Source organism: Cucurbitaria berberidis, assembly GCF_010015615.1.
Source record: "Cucurbitaria berberidis CBS 394.84 unplaced genomic scaffold K460scaffold_3, whole genome shotgun sequence".
NCBI lineage: Eukaryota > Fungi > Ascomycota > Dothideomycetes > Pleosporales > Cucurbitariaceae > Cucurbitaria > Cucurbitaria berberidis.
The window spans coordinates 103269-123927 of record NW_024468937.1 but is presented as its reverse complement, the minus strand read 5'-3'; the positions used below and the strand labels follow the sequence as shown (position 1 = coordinate 123927).

At 46.7% G+C, this 20659-nt stretch overlaps 5 protein-coding genes across 5 annotated transcripts; 2 read left to right on the top strand and 3 right to left on the bottom strand.

The window, feature by feature from the left end:
- The first annotated feature begins 2274 nt into the window (after positions 1-2274).
- K460DRAFT_365473 (uncharacterized protein) lies at positions 2275-4940 on the top strand. The gene is made up of 2 exons (XM_040933184.1): positions 2275-3132; positions 3183-4940. The coding sequence occupies exons 1-2, from the start codon at positions 2488-2490 to the stop codon at positions 4779-4781; spliced, it is 2244 nt and encodes a 747-aa protein (XP_040787078.1). The 5' UTR covers positions 2275-2487; the 3' UTR covers positions 4782-4940.
- Positions 4941-5768: 828 nt separating this feature from the next.
- On the top strand, positions 5769-6128 carry K460DRAFT_252957 (uncharacterized protein; the record flags this gene model as incomplete). Its single annotated transcript, XM_040927396.1, has 1 exon — positions 5769-6128. A coding segment is annotated over one exon (360 nt), but the record flags the coding sequence as incomplete, so codon positions are not given.
- A 2251-nt stretch (positions 6129-8379) lies between these two features.
- Positions 8380-9868, bottom strand: K460DRAFT_283072 (uncharacterized protein; the record flags this gene model as incomplete). The annotated part of the gene is made up of 2 exons (XM_040928624.1): positions 8380-9597; positions 9629-9868. 2 exons carry the CDS (start codon positions 9866-9868, stop codon positions 8380-8382), a joined length of 1458 nt encoding a protein of 485 aa, XP_040787076.1.
- A 7685-nt stretch (positions 9869-17553) lies between these two features.
- Positions 17554-18528, bottom strand: K460DRAFT_404808 (uncharacterized protein; the record flags this gene model as incomplete). Its single annotated transcript, XM_040936770.1, has 2 exons — positions 17554-18439; positions 18494-18528. The coding sequence occupies 2 exons, from the start codon at positions 18526-18528 to the stop codon at positions 17554-17556; spliced, it is 921 nt and encodes a 306-aa protein (XP_040787075.1).
- Positions 18529-19012: 484 nt separating this feature from the next.
- On the bottom strand, positions 19013-20508 carry K460DRAFT_365467 (DUF947-domain-containing protein). The gene is made up of 3 exons (XM_040933183.1): positions 20210-20508; positions 19437-20154; positions 19013-19366 (listed from the first exon to the last, which is right to left on the bottom strand). Exons 1-3 carry the CDS (start codon positions 20387-20389, stop codon positions 19227-19229), a joined length of 1038 nt encoding a protein of 345 aa, XP_040787074.1. The 5' UTR covers positions 20390-20508; the 3' UTR covers positions 19013-19226.
- Between the last annotated feature and the right edge of the window lie 151 nt (positions 20509-20659).

Genomic DNA, 20659 nt, shown 5'->3' with positions numbered 1-20659 from the left:
GGCCTAGATGGTTTGTTTGATGAAGGGAGGTGTTGTTGGTAAGAAGCGGCTTCTCCTTCCTCGTTGGGCCAATCCGAGCCATGATCGGCGCCAGGTAAACAAGTACGCACGGGGCAGGTGCGGATCCTTGGCGGGCGCGGCAGGGGGATATGTGAGCTCAATGTGAAGGCGCCATCAGACTCCTTCATCTTCACCGCGTCACACTACCGCCCACTACCGCGCAATCTGGCCAACGGCCTCGTCAACGGCCACGAATCGCTTCATCATGTGTTCTGTGCTTGTACGCCTCTGACGCTGTGGACGGCTCGAATCTGCAATCTTCGGCTGTGTAACAAACACCAGTCTCACTACAGCACTGTCCTGGCATTAGACCACCGGGCCAGCCGCAATGTGAAATAAATTCCCCGCTTGTCTCACCAGAGCGTGCGTGTGCCATTGTGAACTCGAGCAGGACTTGAAACCTATCCACCCTGCCAGGGCCACATTCGGATTTCTTGCTGTCAAATCTTTTTATTATTTATTTATTTTCTACCCCTTCCCGCCTGAGGCCTTGAGTGTGGCCAGAACATACATGGTCTGCAACATTCGAACACAACCTATACTTGAAACAGTAGCCGCCTCCCTGTCCTACCTTCCCGCGTTGAAGCTCCACCCTTCATCTTGAAAAACATGTCGTCGGCCAAAACGTCGCGAGCTTATTTGGAAGACTACAGCGCTGCCGTTGTCACACATGATGCCCAAGGAGAGACGCCTCTAGATCTATTCTCCAGATCATCGATGCCGACCCGAGCCCCGAACTTCGGTCCATCTCCCCAGACTCAGCCTGGTTGGTGGATCTCGTGCACATAGCTTCGCGATGCTGGAGCATTCATTTAACTTCATAACTTCATCTCCGCCTTCAACATGGAAAGCCTGTCGTAGACCTTCAGGCTATATCCTCCCAGACCTAACGCAATACCATGTTCAAGCACTTCGCCGCGAACAAACTTCTCTCGTCCTTCCGCGAGTTACCGAGACACTTTCGGGCTCGCCGACATGGTGCTTCGATCTTATGAACAGACCTGGACAGGCGTTTTGAGACTTTGATGTATAGCTTGATGTGGGCATGCGTACCAGTAAGTCTCACCGCTTAATAGAGTCGGTCATTCACAACGTCGGCAGCGACCGTATACTCGTGTTTCAATGCTCTCACGACGCCTCCCGACTCGATTCTCGCATTGTCGTTTCCCAGAATATAAGCCTGTCAATAATCTACTCCCGTGCAACGCGGGGGTTTAGAACCAAACTACAACCAGCATCCACTGACGACGCTCCCCATTTCTGGAAGGCGTTTCTTGCGTTTGGCTTGAAACCACCGACTTGAAAGAGATAGACAGCCGAGTCAAGGCGACGCCTGCATAACAAATGCCGGCACATGACTTAGAGATGATATCAACGGCTTGGACCAGTTTCACAAAAAGCCAAAAAACCCTGTTCCAATCGGCTTCCCAATTACAGACGAGACGGCGACCTGAGGCTCGGTTAGATTGTCTCTAGTTATGACGAGAGAACCGAGGCATAAACCAAAAGCTTACGACCAGTCTTGCTTCCATCACGCGATTAATAAAACTAGATGGGAACGCACTCATTGAGTTCCTTTGTGGGCCAGAAAAACTACGTCACTGCTCTATGCTTTACTTCTTCGTCTTCTCCTTTCGTGTAGAGACTGTGAGAGCCTAGTCGGCACCACATATGAAGGGGCTCACTCTTTCTATCGTAACAGCGGTAGTGCGCTACCCGTTAGACTTGGCTCGATAAGGAGGACATGATTTCTAGTATACGCTTTGACGCTATGAGCAGGCAGTTGAAGGATTTAAGTTCTGCTCGATGGGTGTTCAATGGGTAAGGAACACCGAATAGTATAAAATGCAAGCTTCACTAGTTACTCTGATAATGCATGCCTCACTTTGGCCGATGGGAGAACCAAAGTATACCCTCATGCACTTACAGGCACTCCGGCCTTTCTTCCACAGCCGTACTTTGATCCCATAATGCAATAGACACAGGATTAGGACACTGAGGGAGATGAACGTTGCACGAGAATCTTTAACAAAGAAAAGCCTCTTGATGACCCAGATTACGAAAACAGGTGAACTGCATGCAGGTCATGTGGAAGTCCTGGGGATTGCTCCGGAAACAAACTTCCAGCCAGTCAAAAATGCGGAGATTACGTAGGTTTGGCGGGGGGCAAGGTGGGTCGGCGAGGCTGCCGGAGCTTCTATGAACCACGATTATCTTGCCGCATTCCACCTTGGTATCGCGACCGCTCCACCTCCCCAAGATACCCGGTGCTGTATGCCTACAGTGCGACTCCATCTTCGAGGACCCTGTTATTCTGCTCGAACCGCGACTGCAATTGCGTCTACCCGCCGAATACCTACGCGAACAACTGTCCCGCGATCCATACCTCGAGCGCAACTGCGCACGCTCCATACGTCACTGCTCAGGATGGATACACACAATACGTCTGGCGTGTCTGCCTCTTCGGGCGACGACCTAAATCTCAAGAATAGGCTGAACGAGAGCCGAAGCCCATACGTCCGCGGCCATATGAACAATCCAGTCGCATGGCAGATGTGGGGACCAGAGGCCATCGAGCTGGCGAAGAGGTCCAACAGACTGATATTCATCAGCATAGGCTATGCTGCATGCCATTGGTGTCATGTCATGGAGCGCGAGTCGTTTGAGAACCAAGAAGTCGCAAACCTACTAAACAAGAACTTCATCCCGATAAAGATTGATCGCGAAGAGCGTCCCGATGTAGATCGGATATACATGAATTATGTTCAGGCTACGACCGGCTCGGGCGGATGGCCGCTCAATGTCTTCATTACGCCGGATTTAGAGCCTATATTTGGTGGGACGTATTGGCCGGGGCCGGGCTCCACGATGGGCATGGGTGAACAGATCGGGTTTATCGGCATCTTGGAGAAGATAAGGGATGTCTGGAAGAATCAGCAACAGAGGTGTTTGGATTCGGCGAAAGAGATTACAGCGCAACTGCGAGACTTTGCAGAGGATGGAAACATCAGCAGAATGGATGGTGCGGATCACGATGGGCTGGAGTTGGAGCTGCTCGATGAAGCTTTTGAGGTACGTGCAGTTGTTTTGTCGTTCTCCGCATGTGAACTGATCAGTCGCAGCACTTCAAGAGAAAGTACGACCAGTTACATGCTGGCTTTGGAAGCGCCCCAAAGTTCCCCACGCCCTCGAACCTCCATTTCCTCCTGAAACTATCTCAATATCCGAGCGCGGTTGCCGACGTCATCGGAGCAAAAGATTGCACATTTGCAAAAGATATGGTACTGGCGACGTTGGATGCGATGAACAGGGGTGGCATACACGACCAGATTGGTAATGGCTTCGCGCGATACTCGGTCACAAACGACTGGAGCTTACCGCATTTCGAGAAGATGCTTTACGACCAGACGCAACTACTACCGGTGTATCTGGATGCGTATCTCGTGACAAAGAGCCCCGAACATCTCGCTGCTGTTCACGACATTGCGACGTATCTCACTAGTGCGCCTATGCAAGCTGTACATGGTGGCTTCTTTTCCTCAGAAGACGCGGACTCTTTATATAGACCAAACGATAAGGAGAAACGTGAAGGAGCATTCTACGTGTGGACTTTGAATGAATTACAGGACATACTAGGCGATCGAGATGCTGAGATCCTGGCACGATATTACAACGTCAAGGACGAGGGAAATGTTGCTCCCGAACATGATGCCCACGACGAGCTCATTAATCAGAACGTGCTTGCGATCACCACAACACGGGCAGATCTAGCGAAACAATTCGCTCTTTCTGAGGAAGAAGTGAACAAGACCCTCGCCCAAGGCCGACAAAAGCTGCTCGAGCACCGCAACAAAGAGCGCCCAAGACCCGCTCTTGACGACAAGATCGTCGTATCATGGAACGGCCTCGCCATTGGGGCTCTAGCACGAACAGCTGCAGCACTTTCCGCGCAAGACCCTACGTGCTCAAGAGAGTATCTCGCTGCAGCAGAGAAGGCCGCCTCATTCCTCCGGAAAGAACTCTATAACAGCGATTCGCGTACACTAACACGTGTCTATCGGGAAGGCCGCGGCGACGCCCCCGGTTTCGCAGACGACTACGCCTACCTCATTTCCGGGCTCATAGACCTCTACGAAGCGACCTTCAACGACACATACCTCCAATGGGCAGACGACCTCCAGCAATCACAACTCCATCTTTTCTGGGACAAAGAGAACCTTGGCTTCTTCTCCACGCCCGAGAACCAGACTGATTTGATTATGCGATTAAAGGATGGAATGGATAATGCGGAGCCGGGTACGAATGGCGTGTCAGCGCACAACCTAGATCGCCTAAGTGCGCTGTTGGAGGACGGGGAGTATGGCAAGAAGGCAAGGGAGACGAGTAGTGCATTTGAGGCGGAAATCATGCAGCACCCGTTTCTGTTCCCGAGTATGATGGACTCTGTTGTCGTTGGGCGATTGGGTATCCGACACACTGTTATCACTGGTGAGGGCCAGAGGGTGGAGGAATGGATACGAAGGTATAGAGAGAAGCCGACGGGACTGGGCACGGTGAGCAGGATTGGTAAAGGGTTGGGTGCGTGGCTGAATCAGCGGAATCGGTTGGTGAAGAGTATGGATGCAGGCAAAGAAGGGGTTATGGTGTGTGAGCATGGAGCGTGTAGAGAGGAGTTGAGTATGGACATGGGGAGTGTGGGAGATGCTATTCCTGCTTTATGATGATAATTTGGAAGCTAGGCAGTGCGTACTGGGAAAGATGATAATGGCTCGAAAGGTACGGAATGTATAAATGATTTTAGTCTAGTAAGCTCCAAGCAACAGCATTTTTTACCACGTCTGATATAGTTCGAAACAAGACAGCTGAATTACAACTCGTGGAAAACTTAGGCAACTATTGTCGTTGCCTGGACGTTCTAGGCTGGAGACTAGCACCAGGCTACACTAGCACCATGCGCGTAAATATATAGTTGCGGTGAGCCCTCGACCAACATTCCTCACCACACACCGTCCGTACAGCATGGCACAGCTACTCGATCTACCACTAGAGATACTGCGTGAGATTCTCTTTCATGCAGTCAATGTCCGAGGCCTCAAGCGCGGCCTAAGACTACGGGTTGTAAATAGTAAGTTTCACGTCGAGCATCAAATGGCGGGGATGCATGCATACCGTACATCGCTAACATACGCCTAGAACTCTTCTCACAGGAAGTCACGCAGGTGCTCTTCGCTTCGACTATCCCCGATGAACACATTGCGAAAAACGATAGTCAAGAGCTCAACGGGCCGGAATACGATGCATTCATGCAAGCGTACCTGACCAGTAGAATCATGTCACGCAAAAGTCCAGTCCCACGTTTGTTTGAATTCGTGTACAAAGTCGCCGAGCGTCTTTGCGAAGTAACAGGCGATCGGAACAAGAGAGCTTTGCGAAGGTACGTCCACGACCTATGCTACTGGCCGTGGTATATGTTTCAGGGTACGCCCTTCACGTGTTCTGATCCGCTTCCCCGGGATGAGCCGAAGCTTCTTCTTCGGGCGGGAATCATCACCAACTGCACAGTCGTTGTCGAGAGTGTGATGGCAGAAGCAGACTTTGCTACCATTTTTGCGCCGCGATGCGTGCTGGGAGAATTCGAGCCGTGGCAGAGTGCTGTATATCTTGCGGCTGAACGTGGGAACATGGACATGTTGGAAAAAATCTTTTTAGACAACCGCCTGGATACAAGGGAGACAAGGGAAGTAGCCATTGGCGCTGCAATAAGAAAAGGAAATCTGCCACTTGTCGAGTTCATCATGGACGCCCGCTGGGGTCCCCCCGACTTCTTTTCGAGCGCGCTTTGCGTGGAAGAAAATTTGAAGCCGGGAACTTTGGCGAGTCCACTGGCGGACTTTGTCTCTCGACTTTTCGCTCTGTTCGCATCCTACACGTCGACGGGATATCCCATTGAGATTCATCCACCGGATGATTACCGTATCTTGTGCTATGCCGCGTTCCATAAGCCCCAGCGCGCTGATGTAGTGGAATGGGTACTGGACCACGGCACTTTGGAATTTCGAGAACTTGTAAACGTGCATCTCTCTCGGCCCTGGAACGTGCTTTTCCAAGCAGTCAGCTGCGGAAATGAGCAGATTGTACGTCTATTGCTAGAGCGCTGCGAAGGCGCCAGACCCATACGCGTTGATGTTTTGGTGGCCGCTGTGAAACTGGGCCGGCTCGACATTGTCCAGATTTTGGTCAGCTACGGCGCGGACGTCAAAGTAGAGACGGAGAGTGCGGGCTACGGGAGTCCCATGCCCCTCACGAGGTTCGCGGTCAGGACGGAAAACGAGGAATTGTGTAGATATCTAATTGCTCATGGCGCTGCGTGTGACAACCGTGCCTTGATGGAAGCGCTCGGGCAAGGATTGGCGACCATGGCCCGATTTATGCTAGAAAATGGTGCTCAGCCAAAAGACAGAGACTCGATGGAGGCCTTGGCTAGGAGGACGTTGGACTATTCTGAGATGGAGCAGTTTCTACAAGTAGCCCTGGAGAACCGTACCTCGCAGCCGTAAATAGGGTCAGTCAAGAGCGGTGTCTGTCTTGTCTTGTAAGGCTCGTAACGATAAAGCAATTGGATCCGGCTTTCTAGATCAATCATCTCAACACAGACGCAAAACTATCCCCCAGGGAATCGTGAGCGATCGAGCACATACGATCTGATCTGACCAAGCAGGCCCCAACATAGCCGAGCAGCGCTACAAACCAACAAATTTCCCATGAGCTACGCGAAATATGTCGAAACCATCATAATATCCATCTGTCTCCCAAGTATCCCGTGTCTCTAACTGCAGGCAAAGCACCGCTAACTAATCAGGCTTCAGTTAGATGACGGCCTCGAAATTCCCAGCCGTCCTCGCATAACCGAACCCGAGCAGCAGCAACACTTAAATTCCCAACGCTTCCCGTCCGCCTGCTAGGCCTAATCCACACCCGCTACTCCTTCCCTTCCCGTCTTTTCTAATTTCCACAATACAAAAACCTTGATGAGAATTCAATAAACAAACCTAGATGTGTTTTACTCCTAGTGTGTCATCAAATCAAATCAAATCAACATTCACATGTGAACGGGAAAAAAACTTTAAAACTTTTCTAGTGTCTAGTTCAGAAGCTTATTACATACAACAAACTGCAGAAAAACACACAGTCAAATCAAGTTATTAAACCTCTTTCACATGCACATGTGTCTATCGATCCAAACCGCCATCCCAACACCATCACCCAACAACCCGTATTCACAACCAACTCATTCCACAATTAATAATCCCCCGTAACAGGCAACCGCTAACAAGGAAAACCAGTGTTTCAATATTTCCCATGTTTCACGTTTCATCAGCAGGCAACGTAACGGGGGCCAATGCATGGTGGGTCCTACTAGCTAGCGCACGGTGTTTCAGCGACAGGAGCGCGCAGATCCCTGTTGTCGATCCAAGGGAAAAAAGGGTGGGGAACGGTCAAATTGACCGGGAAGGGGGGTTAGGGGGGGCCATGATGGCCACGGCTCGTGTGCCGCGCATGGATGGATGAGATTGCTTTGATGACGATGTTGGGTAGGAGAAGCTCGTGTGACTCAGACTGCAACCAACGGGAAACGATACATGATCGACATGGCACAGCATTGTAGATCTGAAGAGGGACGTGTTTGAGAGTTTGAACATCTTAATTTCTGCAGTTGGGTTGGACAGGTGTGCGTCACTTTGCGAGTGGGCGCGCGTTCCTGTCCGTTTTCCTGCATCCGTGTGCAAATAGCCGGCCCGTATCCGGCTGTTCTCCTCGCAGCCTCGTAAACCAGCCTCCCCGATAGGTATTTCCTCCACTAGCTGTCAAACGCTGAAAGACGCGTGCTGCCTTGAACGCCCCCTAGGTGGTAGTGGTAAACAAAAATAGTAAGAATAGCCATGAGACATGGCATGTTTCAAGACACCCTCGGCCATGTAACAACATTTCCAAATCCCCATCATCCTCTCATCCCAACATGAACGAAAAAAATATTCGAAATAGAAGTTATGAAAATTGGAGAAACAGAAGAAAAGTGCCATGTCTGGGGTATAACCCTGCGTGCCATATTAGACAGCCGGCGCTTTTACAGAACGTATGAGAACAGGTGCGCTTGGGCTAGGACGGAAGCGCGAATAGAGTTGAAAGTTGGTGGTGACAAACAGCGCTCAAGGGCCTGCTGAAACGATAATGAAACGGATTAGATCAAGCGAGAGTGATGTCTAATAGACATGATCCTACTCCCAAACGCGCCGTAGATTCGATCAAATGAGGTCGGTATTACGAGTGGAATAGATCCCAAGCTCTTGCACACAGTCCAATAAATTCTTCCTTCTTCTTCAATTGCGTCTCGGGGGAGTCCCGGCCCTCTCCAAAAGGTCCAAGGCGTGCTTGCTGGCGGCCTAGCGGAGGGGTTCCGTTGTCTTGCTCATACTCATCGCGGCCACGTCTCCTTGTGCTACCACTGCGGTGAAGATCCGTGTGCGATGGGTAGGCGGATGACCCGTTCTTGTTGGGCATGGGCGATGGTGGCGTCGGCGGCTGGTGACCACCATAGTGGACTAGGCGGGGCAGAAGATCCTCACGGCCACCAGAAAGCAACTGAACAGCTTCCTCAGCGGACTTGTATTCCCGGGGTCTTGAGGTCAGCGGCGGCTGGGGCTGATATTGCTGAGGTGGGAAACTAGGCGAGGGCAGGGGAGGCTGGACATTCGAATGCGAGGAGTGGCCTGGGCTGCCGTTGTGGAAGATGTTCCGGGCGGTTCCTAGGGGCTCTGGGAAGACATCCGAAATTGGGGGTAATCGATTGTTTGTTTGCTGTGCCGGCAAGTGGTGGATATGTGACGTTTGCGACAGATTTGACGGGCCATTGGCGAGCTGTCGTGTTGGTGGAGCATTTCCACGTAGGCCAGTAAAGGTTTGGTTGATTGGCGCTGACTGGATGACGCGGTCACTGGCAAACTGCTGGTGTGAAGGAGGTGCAATGGAGAGTCCTGGTGGTGGGCCCTTCCTGCGTGACGTCTGCGGGGTCTTGATGGTTCGACCAAAGGCTCCAATCTCGGTGCTTCGTACGTCCTCCATGTCGGACGGGCCTCCCTTGCCATGCTTCTGGCGCGCTTCGATGATTTGTCTTTGTCTCTCTCTTACGTCGAGGCTACGCTGGAGCTGCTCGCGCATCGTGGGGTCTTGGGTGTGGAAGCCGGGTGACAGACAGGCGAGGCCCATGTCTTGCAGATTCGCGCTACTCTGTCCAGAGGGACGAGCGGTGAGGGCGCCCGACGAGTGGATGATGTTGTGGTTGTTGGAGAGGTTGAGTCGCTGGGGGCGATGGCGGGTGGTGGAAGGCATGTCTGGCGAGACAGGCTCCTTCTTGACGACTATTCGGGGTGCGGGGCCGCGAGACCTGCTTGACGAAGGGCGGTTAGACATGGCATCTCGTGTGGGAGGAGACATGGAGGAGTAGGTGGGAGAAGAAGAGGTAGAAGGCAGGCGACAGGACTCTGAAGAGCGAGAAGAAGGGCTAAAGGACGTACGAGAGAGGTGAGCGCTTGCCCTCTGCTCTTTGCTGTGCAGCATCACTACTGGAGGAAGTAGGTGAAGCATTGTCGGCAGGCAGCTTGGAGGCGCGAGAGTTTGGCGTCACGGCGTGGGGAGAAGAAGTCGAGGGCGCAATGGGGGCATATGTTCTTGAGGAGCCCAGGCGGTCGGCAGAGGAGGGCGTTGGCTGGTGCTGGGCAGGGATCTGGGGATTGGCGACAACGGTGGTCATGGTCGCGAGGCGGTATGAGGGAGGGGCAGGGCAGATTGTAGGAGCGTTGGCAGGGTCTTGTAGGAAGTCCGCTACACTACGTGTCGAAGGATGTGCGCTCAGCCAGGGCAGATCAGAGGCTGGTGCAACACGGGCGTCGGAGCAAACTGCCAGGCGGGGAAAGCAGTGCAATGCGAAGCAGGGACTGTGCCGCTACGACGTTTGTATGACTGCGGGCGAGGCGGAGTATTCGATAGGTAATGAGGGAGGGAGGGAGAGAGAGAGAGAGAGAAGAAGTGGGCGTTGACGAGGAGGAGAGGAGGGCGCAGGAATAGTAACAACTAACAGCGAACAGCTAACAGCAATAGTAGCAGTAGTAGCAAGTAAGTCAGTCAGTCAGTCAGTCAGTCAGTCAGCCAGCCAGCCAGTCGTGCGCGGGTGCGGAGGGGATAAAAATGACGAGCACGGACGGACGCGCTCCAAGAGCAGAGGCGCGCGATGGATGAAGCGATGGAGCGATGGAGCAATGGAGCGATAGAGCAATAGGAGACGTTAAGCACCACCCCAATAGTAAGGTATTTACTACCCCTTTAAGGCTTGCTTGTTATTAGTCCTACGCTATTATTGCACTATTAAAATAGTAGTAGTTTTAGTAGCAAATTAATAAACTAAAAGTACTTAAAAACTATAATAAAGCTTATATTATATATTAAATAATTAATAATCTAGTATTAATAATAAAGTTATAGTTTTAAAGCTTGCGCGCAGTTAATATAATTTATTACTTATAGTTTATTTTTTATACTATTTAGTAGGCTATACACTTATTTTTAATAATAATTTTACTCTTAATAATATTATTATTTTTACTACTATTATTATTATTATTATTTTTATTACTATTACTACTGCGCAGCGTAGTGTTATATAATTTAGTTTAAATTTTATTATTATTTTTAAATAATAATTTTAAAATTAATAATTTACTATAGTAGGCTATAGTATTTTTATTTAACGCAGAATTATTGCTTAAAAAGCTTAATAAAAGCTTATTAAGTAATAGCAATATTAACGCTAGTAGTAAAATTATTATTAAAAAAAGTAAGTAGCTAGCTTAACATTGCAATTATAATTATATGCTATATTACTATTATTATAGTAAACTATATAATAAATTTATTAATAGTATAAACTATAACTTTACTTACTTATAAGATAAATTTAATTATAATTATAATTATTTACTACTATTAGAGCGCTTTTACGCTAGCTTTAATAATATTATTAATATTATTAAATAGTAAGTAAAAAACTATAAATTATTATATAATAAATAGAAATAGGCGTATAATTAACAAAATTAGCTATTAATAATATGCAATAAATAAAGCAAATACTATAATTATTATTATATTAGTAAAAAGTAAAAGTACTCTAAAGCAGCATTATTAAAAAGTAATTATTAAATATAATTTTACTTTTTTGCAAAAAATAATCGCAGCCTAAAGAATTAATAAAAAGTTAAATAATATAAAAATAAAGCTAGTATTACTTATAATTACTTTTTAAAAAAAAATATAATAATAATTACGTTATATTAGCAGGCAACTTAAACTAATAAAGTAAAATAGTATTTTTAAAAGCTATAGCTGCGCGTTTGCAGCGTAAAATAAGCACTATTATTAATTTAAAATATTTTTTTAAATGCTAAATTTACTTACTAAAATATTATTAATAAATACTATTTATAGTAATATTAAGAAATAGGCGCGCGGACAAAAGTAAAAGTATTAGTAAAAAAATTAAAAGCTAAAAAGTACTAGTATTAATAAATTAATTTTATAATAAATTTATAGTATTAAAGTTTAAAATTTTATATATAAGCTTATTTTAGATTTGTACTAACAAACTTTGCAATATTAAATATATAATTAATAGTAATAACTATTTTAATTTTTTTGCATTTATTTATTTTATATACTTTTAACTATTTAAAAGCTTTTTAAACGCTTTTATAGTTAACTATACTTTTAAAATAAATTAATATAATTACTTACTTTTTAATTTAGTTAGTTTAAATAGTAATAATTAAACTATATACTTTAGTATTGTACTAATAAAGTACAAAAATAAAGCAGCTTTTATTTAAGTATTAATATAGTTAAAAAAGCTATTTAAAGTTAAAAATATTATAGTATAGTTTTAAGTAATAAATAATAATCTAGCATTTATTAATATATTAAAAAAAGTATTTAAATATTTTTGCATTTTTATATACTACTAGTATATAAATAAAAATATTTAATTATATTTAAAAACTGCTCTACTAACTAAGTTTAGTTAGTAGCAAAAAAGTTAAACTTAAGTTAATAATAATAATATAAAAAAATTTATAAATTTTTATATTAAGCTAATTAACTTACTAATAATTACTAATTATAAAGCTAACTTAGCAGTAGTTAAAGCATCTTTAAACTAAGCTATAGCCTACTTTTAAAAATATTAGCTAGCTTGCTATATAAAAAAACTAATAAACTACTTTATTAATATTAATTTATATTTTAGTTTTACTAAGACTAGCAAAGTTAAAAGCGCCTATTATATTATTAAAAACTAGCTTACTAGCAGCTAGGCTAATATTTTATAATTATTCTACTATTTTTATATATTTTATTATAAGTATATTACTTATATATTACTTTTAAATGTATAGAGCAATTCTAAACTCTGCTATAATTACTAGTATTTAATTTATATAAGCGTATTTTATTAAGTAATATAGTACGCTTTAGCTTTTATTATTAAATAAATAGCATACGCTTGTAATAAGTTCTAATAGCATTAATAAAATTTTAATTATAAGCTAATTATTTATAAAAATTAGTATATATTATTATATAAGCTGCTTTATTAGCACTAACTATTTAAGCTGCTAAAAAAGTTAGCTATATTCTAAGTAAGCAATTACTATTAATATTAATAAATTAATTAATTGCAAGTTTTATAGCTTAAGCTAAACAAAATATTATTTAAACTATATTTAATTTTAATTTATAAGCAAGCTATAGGCTGCTAGCAAGGCACTAATAAGCATAATAACTATTATAAGCCTAGCCTATTTAAGTATTTTAATAATAATAATATTATAATAATATTATTATTATTTTTACTAGCTTAAATAGCGCAGTAAACTATAGTACTAGCTAAAAATTTTATAGTATAATAGCCTAGTATAGCTATAATAACGCTATTAACTATACTAATACTACTATTATTATACTACTAACTTTAACTGCAACTATAATAATTATTATTTTAATAATTATTATAGCTGCTATTTTAATTATTACTGCAATTATAGTATCTAGCCAACAGTTGCTTTATTTATAGCTAAAATTATATTATACTATAGTAATTGCTAGCGCAATACTATAGTTTATATAAGCTTTACTAGCTAGCTTTATAGCTATTATTAGTACTAATAATATTTTATTAATTACTACTTTACTTTTACGCAGTACTACTAACTTATAATATATAACTAGTTTTAACTATAATAAGTTTTTTACTATTTTAATATACTTTAAATTATTATATAAATAATAGTTATAATTAACCTGTAGAAAATAATAACTTTAAATTTAGTATACTAAGCAGGCAATATAGTTAAGCAGGCAGATTAATTTTATATAATACTAATAATAAATAATAATTAATAATCGCGATTAACTGCAAAGTATAAAATTATATATTTTATTATATTTAATATACTGCGCTATACTTGTTTTATTTGCAATAATATAATAATTTATATATAAACTAAAATACTAAAAAATTACGCGGCATGCTTTAGCTGCATAAATTTATACTAGTTTTAGTAATAGGGGTGGTAAATACCTTACTATCGGGGTGGTGCTTAACGTCTCCCTAGAGCAATGGAGCATCCTTGGATTGGAGCCAGGGTGTCGCTGTCGCTCAGACACAGCGGCTGGCATGCTTGGGGCGAGCAGATGGGACCTGTCGTCTGCGACGCCACGGGCCAACCATTGTTTCGAATCCACACCTCCATCCAGGGTATGCTATACACGGTACACGGTACACGCACGGCACGCTGTGCCCTTGAAGAAGAAGCTTGACTCACTTCTCACTCACACACTGACTTCACAGCTGGTGCCAAAGTCTTCCTAGTCTTCCATCCATCCAGTAACCACAACTCACCACCCACTCGCCAATGCTGGATGAAGCTGACCAACTCTCTCTCTCTCTCAGCTGCGTCTAACCCAGCGACATGACTGGACGCCCCCGTCTGTCTGCAGCGCGTTGCACCTCCATTGCCAATACTTGCCGCCGTCCAATCACTGCTGGCCTTGCTGATGCTCGCCCGTCCGCCACTAAACGAGCGTCCCAGTGTTTCACCCCGGCGCATCACATGTTTGATCTCGCTCAAATGGGCTGCAATCGACGCCTCGCTCGAAACAAGACTAAACACTCCAACACTGACTAACGACGGTTCCATTGTCGGATAATTGGACAGGGACGCCGTTCATGGACTGGCGTTTCAGCCCTCTGCTGCCTTCGAGGCAGACCCGCTTGCTCGCTCGCTAGCTGATCGGACCACATCGACTCCCTTGAAGCCCGACTGGGGCGTGGTGCAAGGGCTGCCTAGTTTTCTCACCCAAACTTCATTCAACCAACATGGGGGGCTGCACTGGCTCGAGATTCATCCGCACGTGGGTTGCCAACCCTCGCCTGGTCTTGGGTAAACGGCATCTGAGTAAGAATAGAGCGGCATGACATGAGATAGATTAACAAGCTAGCCTACTCCCGCGTCTCTTCCAGCGTTTGACTCCACCGCTCTCTCACTTTAAAGACTGCGAACCCCAGTACGCACCTCTAGCTACAAGCCAAATTTTACCCTGAAACGAAGACCATCTCCGTCGCCACAAACAACACCTTTACAGTCCGCTCTGATTCGCATGCATGAGCGGATGCCTAACTCACCCTGACTGTTAGCTCCACCGCCGTTTGGAATCTTCATTGCACTTGAGTATGGCATTCTTCATCCTGGACCTGTCGTTTTGCCTGACCCTGGGAACCATATCACGGCCGTCTTATAACCCCGGGTAGCGCCACTCCGCCACAAATTTTCTGCCGTTTCTTCCAGACACGAGCATCGTCTCTGCTTATCCGCACTACGGACTTCCAACACGTTGTTCGAGACATGAGGTAAGCTCGAGCACCACCTTAGGACCCTGATCACTTGTCACAAGACCCATCATTCGCCATCACATCCAGGCACATCACCTCAGACCTTCATCTCGCAATACGAGCAAACATTCGTCGTCAAAGCAAACTTCCTGCTTATCAACCACTCTATACCTTCGCTTCTGCTCGCCTGGCACAATCTCACGGATAGCTTTTACATGTCTTGTATTCTCCCGGACTCCCAGTCAATACGTCGATCAGGTACGCTGGCCGCGCATAAATCTGGGTAATTACAAATTCCCAAAACGGCCAAAACACTGGTCTCGCCTCTTCAATATGCAACAGCTGGAATCTTAGCACTCGATTTGCATCCAACCGAGCGACGCGGGACAGGGCTTTGATGGAACTAATGTCCGAAGCAGAAACTGGTGGTTTACCGAATTCTATTTTGAGCAGCTATTGTATTGCTTGTAGTCGACGGCGCACCTTATTAGCTTCTTAGCATAGGGTGGCAGCATCTTGAGGTTGGGAAAGAGAAGTGCTACAACTTTCCAAATGAGCGTCTCATGTTGAGGCTCTTGGTATGTTGCCAAGCCACGAAGGAAGCTGCGCGATGCCGAACTCTCTAAGTGAGCCTGCGCAACTGTCTGTGGTAGCGGGGTCATATCTGAGTATCTACGTTTAGGTGATTTCTTATCTACATGATGCTGCTGATATTATAATCTGTGCAAGGCCATCTCAACACCCTCTAGCCATTCTCCCCACAACCGCACAAACCTGATACCTCGACCGCAAAAACCATCAAGATCACTACTCTACTCGTCCAAGCTCTTCGTCTTCCCACGGTACCGCATCACCTACACATACACACTCGCCCAAACCACGCATATCCCCAAAAAAATTCCCATGTGACACAAGCTGCAGTGCAACACTCTACTACTATTGGGTCCCACACACGTTGAATTCATGCACTTGCCGTGCGTGCCCTCGACGTCCGAGGAGCCGTTTCAAGCCGCGCGCAGCCCAGTCCCGCCATCAGCCTGTCCTTCTGTCGCACCAATACTGCTTCTTTACTCCCGCACGTCACACACACTTGGCTTTCGAGGGACATGCGTCTCGATGGATTCGGCTGCGACGGCATATCAATGGATGTAATAGGGTTCTGGCTCCAACCTGTTTAGGTAGGCTTTGGGTTATGCATCGTGTGCGTATTTTATCGTGACGGATTATTGTAGGTAGGTACTTCTTATAGAATTGCATGTTCAGTCTCTCTCTCTCTCTCTCTCTCTCTCACACACACACACACACACACATCTGGACTCTCTCGCTCTCGCGCTCTCTCTCTCTTACGTCCACACCCCGTGCACACACACACACGCTACCACGTCCGACTCCAGCCACAGCATCGGAGGTTTTCCTAAAACGGGTGCCCTGTCGTGCAACGCTGCCGCGCACCATGAACACGTAGTCCGAGTGGAGAGGTTCTTGTACGCAATAGGAGCACAACAGTTCTCCTGCATCATCGCCCGACGCCCAATGCGAAGAGGTGGTGTCGAGTCTGACGGTTGGGCGTGGTGCAGGGAAAAAAAGGCATACAGTACCAGTTTTGCTGTGGAACGAGCGTGAAGCTCTTGCTTGATTGATTCAGTGGACGCTAGATAATGGATAGGAGTAGAGGGATATGTTGTGGGTTGGCTTGGAGGAAGGGAAAGAGAGGTTGCGATGCACTGTATCCTATATACTAGTATTTGTCTACCCTTAATCATACTTCATGTCCTGACAGCTACATACACATACACACACACACACACATCATGAAAATGCTTTACGTTGACACCTCCCCCCTTTCGTCATACTTACTAGACTATCCCTTACCAAGGCCGCGCTTAAATACATAAAGCATTCAAAGCTTCTTCAACCTAAACCAAATAACACGCAGCCTCATCCAATTAAGCAACTACTTTCCCACTCGCCCAAACAACAACCCGCGTCACGTTGCATTACGTTGCATTCCGCTACTGTGGCGCGAGAAGGGTTTCCTGCCTAGATCTCTTTCGTGCTGCGTTGCACCACTAGACTAGACCTAGTCATGGGAACACGCGAGAACGTGAACACCCAGTCGTTTGTGTTACACTAGCTGGATGATTGGTTGTTGTATTGTACTAAGCGTTAGCGAGTTAAAAAGGGACCACATGCGTGTACATGATCAAGTACTTAGGCGTTGGAGGTAGGTTGGTCTGAGGTACGAGGAGCTATGCTTAGTGTGGAGATTGATAGACAGGAAGATATGTAGGATGTAGTATATTTAAGATGATAATTTGCAAAGATACATGATGATACAAATTTGTAGTTATAGAACACGATGGAAATAGATTAGAATATTATACCCTTTTCATGTGCGAAGTAAAATCATTTCAAGCCCGAAACGCCGTCGCAAGTCGAATATCCATAAAGCATCATCTCCAATGCAAATTTTAACCAAGTGCGAAGCGTCATCGGGCCTAAGCGCGAAGCGTGCCGTAGTCATCGTTCCTCAGCCCATTGGGCACTTCCTGCAGACTGAACTTCTTGAAGTCCTTGGTGAAGTCGTTGACCTTCTTGCTCACACCGTCCGCACTCTTGCCATCTTTGGTCTTGTTGAAGGACTCGGGACGTTTGGACTCGGCAGTAGGCGACTCGACAACCGTATCCTCAGAGTCATCGGCGTCTGCGCCCTCGCCCTCGCCCTCTGCACCCTCAATCTCTTGCTCTGCCTCTTGGTCGAGCTTCTCTGTCTCTTGCTCAACATCAACAAGTTCTTCCCCTTCACTTGGGTCTTCTCTCGCATCCGGGACAACGTCTTCCTCGAGCCTCCAGTCTTGGATGGCTCGGATGATGTCGACGGCGAGTTGACCGTTCTTGCGCAGTGCTTTGTCCCAGTGTGCTGGGATGCCCTTCTCGAGCACCATGAGGCGCGCAACCGAGTGGACGAGCATGTGGCGCATTGGCGAGCCCTCTTCGGTGTTGGCGTAGATGTATTGGACGCGGCGTAGGCCGGGGTATGTGTCGCTGTACTTGTACCATTCACGGACGACCTGTAGGACGTCGGCGATGAGAGATGGGATCTCGAACTTCTCGGCCATTAGGTAGAGGTCAAAGGCCACTCCCAAATCAGCCTCCTCACGCGGTACGGGCAGAGAGGAGCTGTACAGCCAGCCGACAAACGTCTTGAATGGCGCATCTTCCTCGTCGGGTAGGCCGAACGATTGCGTCTTGTTATGCGCAGACGTCTTGGAGTAGAAGATCTTGCGGAAGAAGGGTGAGTGATGGCAGAGGAGCTTTTCATGAAGGATCCAGTGTGTGTTTTCAGTGCCAACGTAGATGTCGACCATGGAACGAGTGAGGAGCCTAGAGACACGGTGTTAATAATACCGACGAGGTAGCGATGGTAGACGAACGTACTCATTGAGCGGCTTCTCCTGTGTGGAGCCCGACATGACGAAGATGGTGTGTGGTGGAGGTCGACTTTTGCGACTATGGTGAACTAGGACTAGGTGACGTTAAAACCCGTCAACCGAACTGTCAAGGATGTAAAACGGCGGGCGATCGACAACAAAACGGTCTCGAAAGTGCGAAAAAAGATAGAAACTGGGGTGAGAGCAAGATGCGAAAGTTGGGATGTGGCAGTGCCAGCTCTTAAGCACCAGACAGGAGGCTGGGACAGCTGGGACAGAGTTGGTGGTGAATGACGTAGGCATTGACGAAGTGGACATGTGCAGCGGCACGTTTCCTTGGTGGACACCCCTGTCCCGTCGCACCCCCCCGCCTAGTTCGCCCGCCATCAAGGATGACGGAGATCAGGACGGCCAATGTGCATGCGATTGTGCATGCGCTATGCGAATTGGCGCTTTCTGGTCATTTCGGGAGCGTAGCGATGATGAGATTGTGCTAGAAAGGGAAATGTGGGCTGAGGGGCCCAAGGCTAGAATTACGGAAAGTTCGGCACGCGGAGGCTGGACAAGCCCTGCATGGAAAAAGCAAATCGACAGACAGGACAATGGAAATATTCTGTGTAGCAGTGATGACTGTAGACTGAAGATTCTCGCTGTCTGGTCTTTCTGATGGGTATCTACGCTGCTGCAACGACCATGTTGCTTCATCAAAGTTAGATTAATTTCTGCACTTCCTTTCGCCCTCATGCGGTACGCCGCTCGTCGGGCATGTTCTTCCGTTCCTTTGCAGTGACCTTCTTGCGACGGCGTTCTATGACATGGTCGCGCTGTTTTGACTTCATGTTCTGGAAGCGGTCGACCAGTGCGATCTTCTTTTGCTCGGCTACAGCTAGTGTTAGCGCACCATGTTACGAAACACGCCGCACGGCGCCAGATGACGGGCGGATACGTACACTTCTTCAAGTAGAAAGGCTGCTTGCCCTCCTTGATGAGCTCTTTTTCCTTCTTCTTGTGATCGCGAACCACGTTCTGTTGCTCCTCTTTCCGTTTCCGAGTGTGTTCCTGGGACTCCATCGAGAGTAACTTCTTCTTTAGCTTCTCTTTCTCGGCCTCATTCTTCGTCTTCTTAATAGTAGACCGCAAGTCTGCAATCTCCGAGACTCGGTAGTCGTTTAGGAAGGAATAGCGCTTGTCGACTGTATGCTCATCAGGTCGGGGTCCAGATACATTCTCGAAGCGTGGATCTCGAAACACTGGCTTCTTGACATCCACAACTTTGCGTTTGCGCGAGACCATTCGCTTGCTCGATTGCACGGCGGGCGCATGCTTGCTGGATCGCGCTTTTGGAGCCTCGTCTGAATCCGAGCCGTCGTTGCTATCCTCTTGCTTTTCTTCCTCGCTATCTTCGTCTTGGATGACCTTGTTCTTTTTGGAAGACTTCGCCTTCTTGCTGGGCTGGGCTCCGTTTGCGAGCTTCTCGGCCTTGATCTGCCTCAGTCTTTCCCTCAAAGCCTCCAACTTGTCCTCCTGCGACTTTGAAGACTCGTCGCCGCGCTTTCGCTTTCGGTTCGCAGATGGGTCTTTCGAGAGTGCGTCCTGGGCTTTGGCTAGAGCTCCAAATGAGACCTTGCTCATCTGCGCTTGCACCTTGTGGTCGTCAGATGCGTCTGACTTGTCCATGTTAGCAACTCTACGTGTCAATTGACATGCTCCTCGCAACGCGCACCATTTCCTCATCTTCGGATCCCTCAGCTGCCTCGTTGTCTGAGCTCATGACTTCCCCACCCTCACCAGTCTCGATGAAAGACTCGGAGGAGGATCGGTCTGTGACTTCGTAGTATTCTTCGCCATCTGAGCTTTCTTCTACGGCGCGCAGCTTGCGATCAAGCTTGGTGGAAAGTGGCATGATTTGGTGCCGAGATCACGCAGCAGCTAAGAGTGGATTGCAGCTTCTGTAGGACGGGTCCAACTGGAGGCACACTGCGCTGTACTAATCGTGGCTCGATGACGGTATTTGCGCGTCGTATAGACGTTTAGTGGTTGGTGGTGATGCCCTGGAACTTTTCTGGACGACCCCACAACTTGCGGCGCTATTTTTTGCCGATGGCTGACATAAACTCAAGCAACGGACTACGCCTATCTCGCCTTCTTTCACTGTTGCCTACAAGGTGTTGAT

Coding starts and splice junctions, on each gene's coding strand:
- K460DRAFT_365473 (XM_040933184.1), top strand. CDS start 2,488: ATGGATACACACAATACGTCTGGCGTGTCTGCCTCTTCGGGCGACGAC. Junction 3,133..3,182: donor TGCTCGATGAAGCTTTTGAG/GTACGTGCAGTT, acceptor GATCAGTCGCAG/CACTTCAAGAGAAAGTACGA.
- K460DRAFT_365467 (XM_040933183.1), bottom strand. CDS start 20,389: ATGCCACTTTCCACCAAGCTTGATCGCAAGCTGCGCGCCGTAGAAGAA. Junction 20,155..20,209: donor GATCCGAAGATGAGGAAATG/GTGCGCGTTGCG, acceptor AACATGGACAAG/TCAGACGCATCTGACGACCA. Junction 19,367..19,436: donor GCCTTTCTACTTGAAGAAGT/GTACGTATCCGC, acceptor CACTAGCTGTAG/CCGAGCAAAAGAAGATCGCA.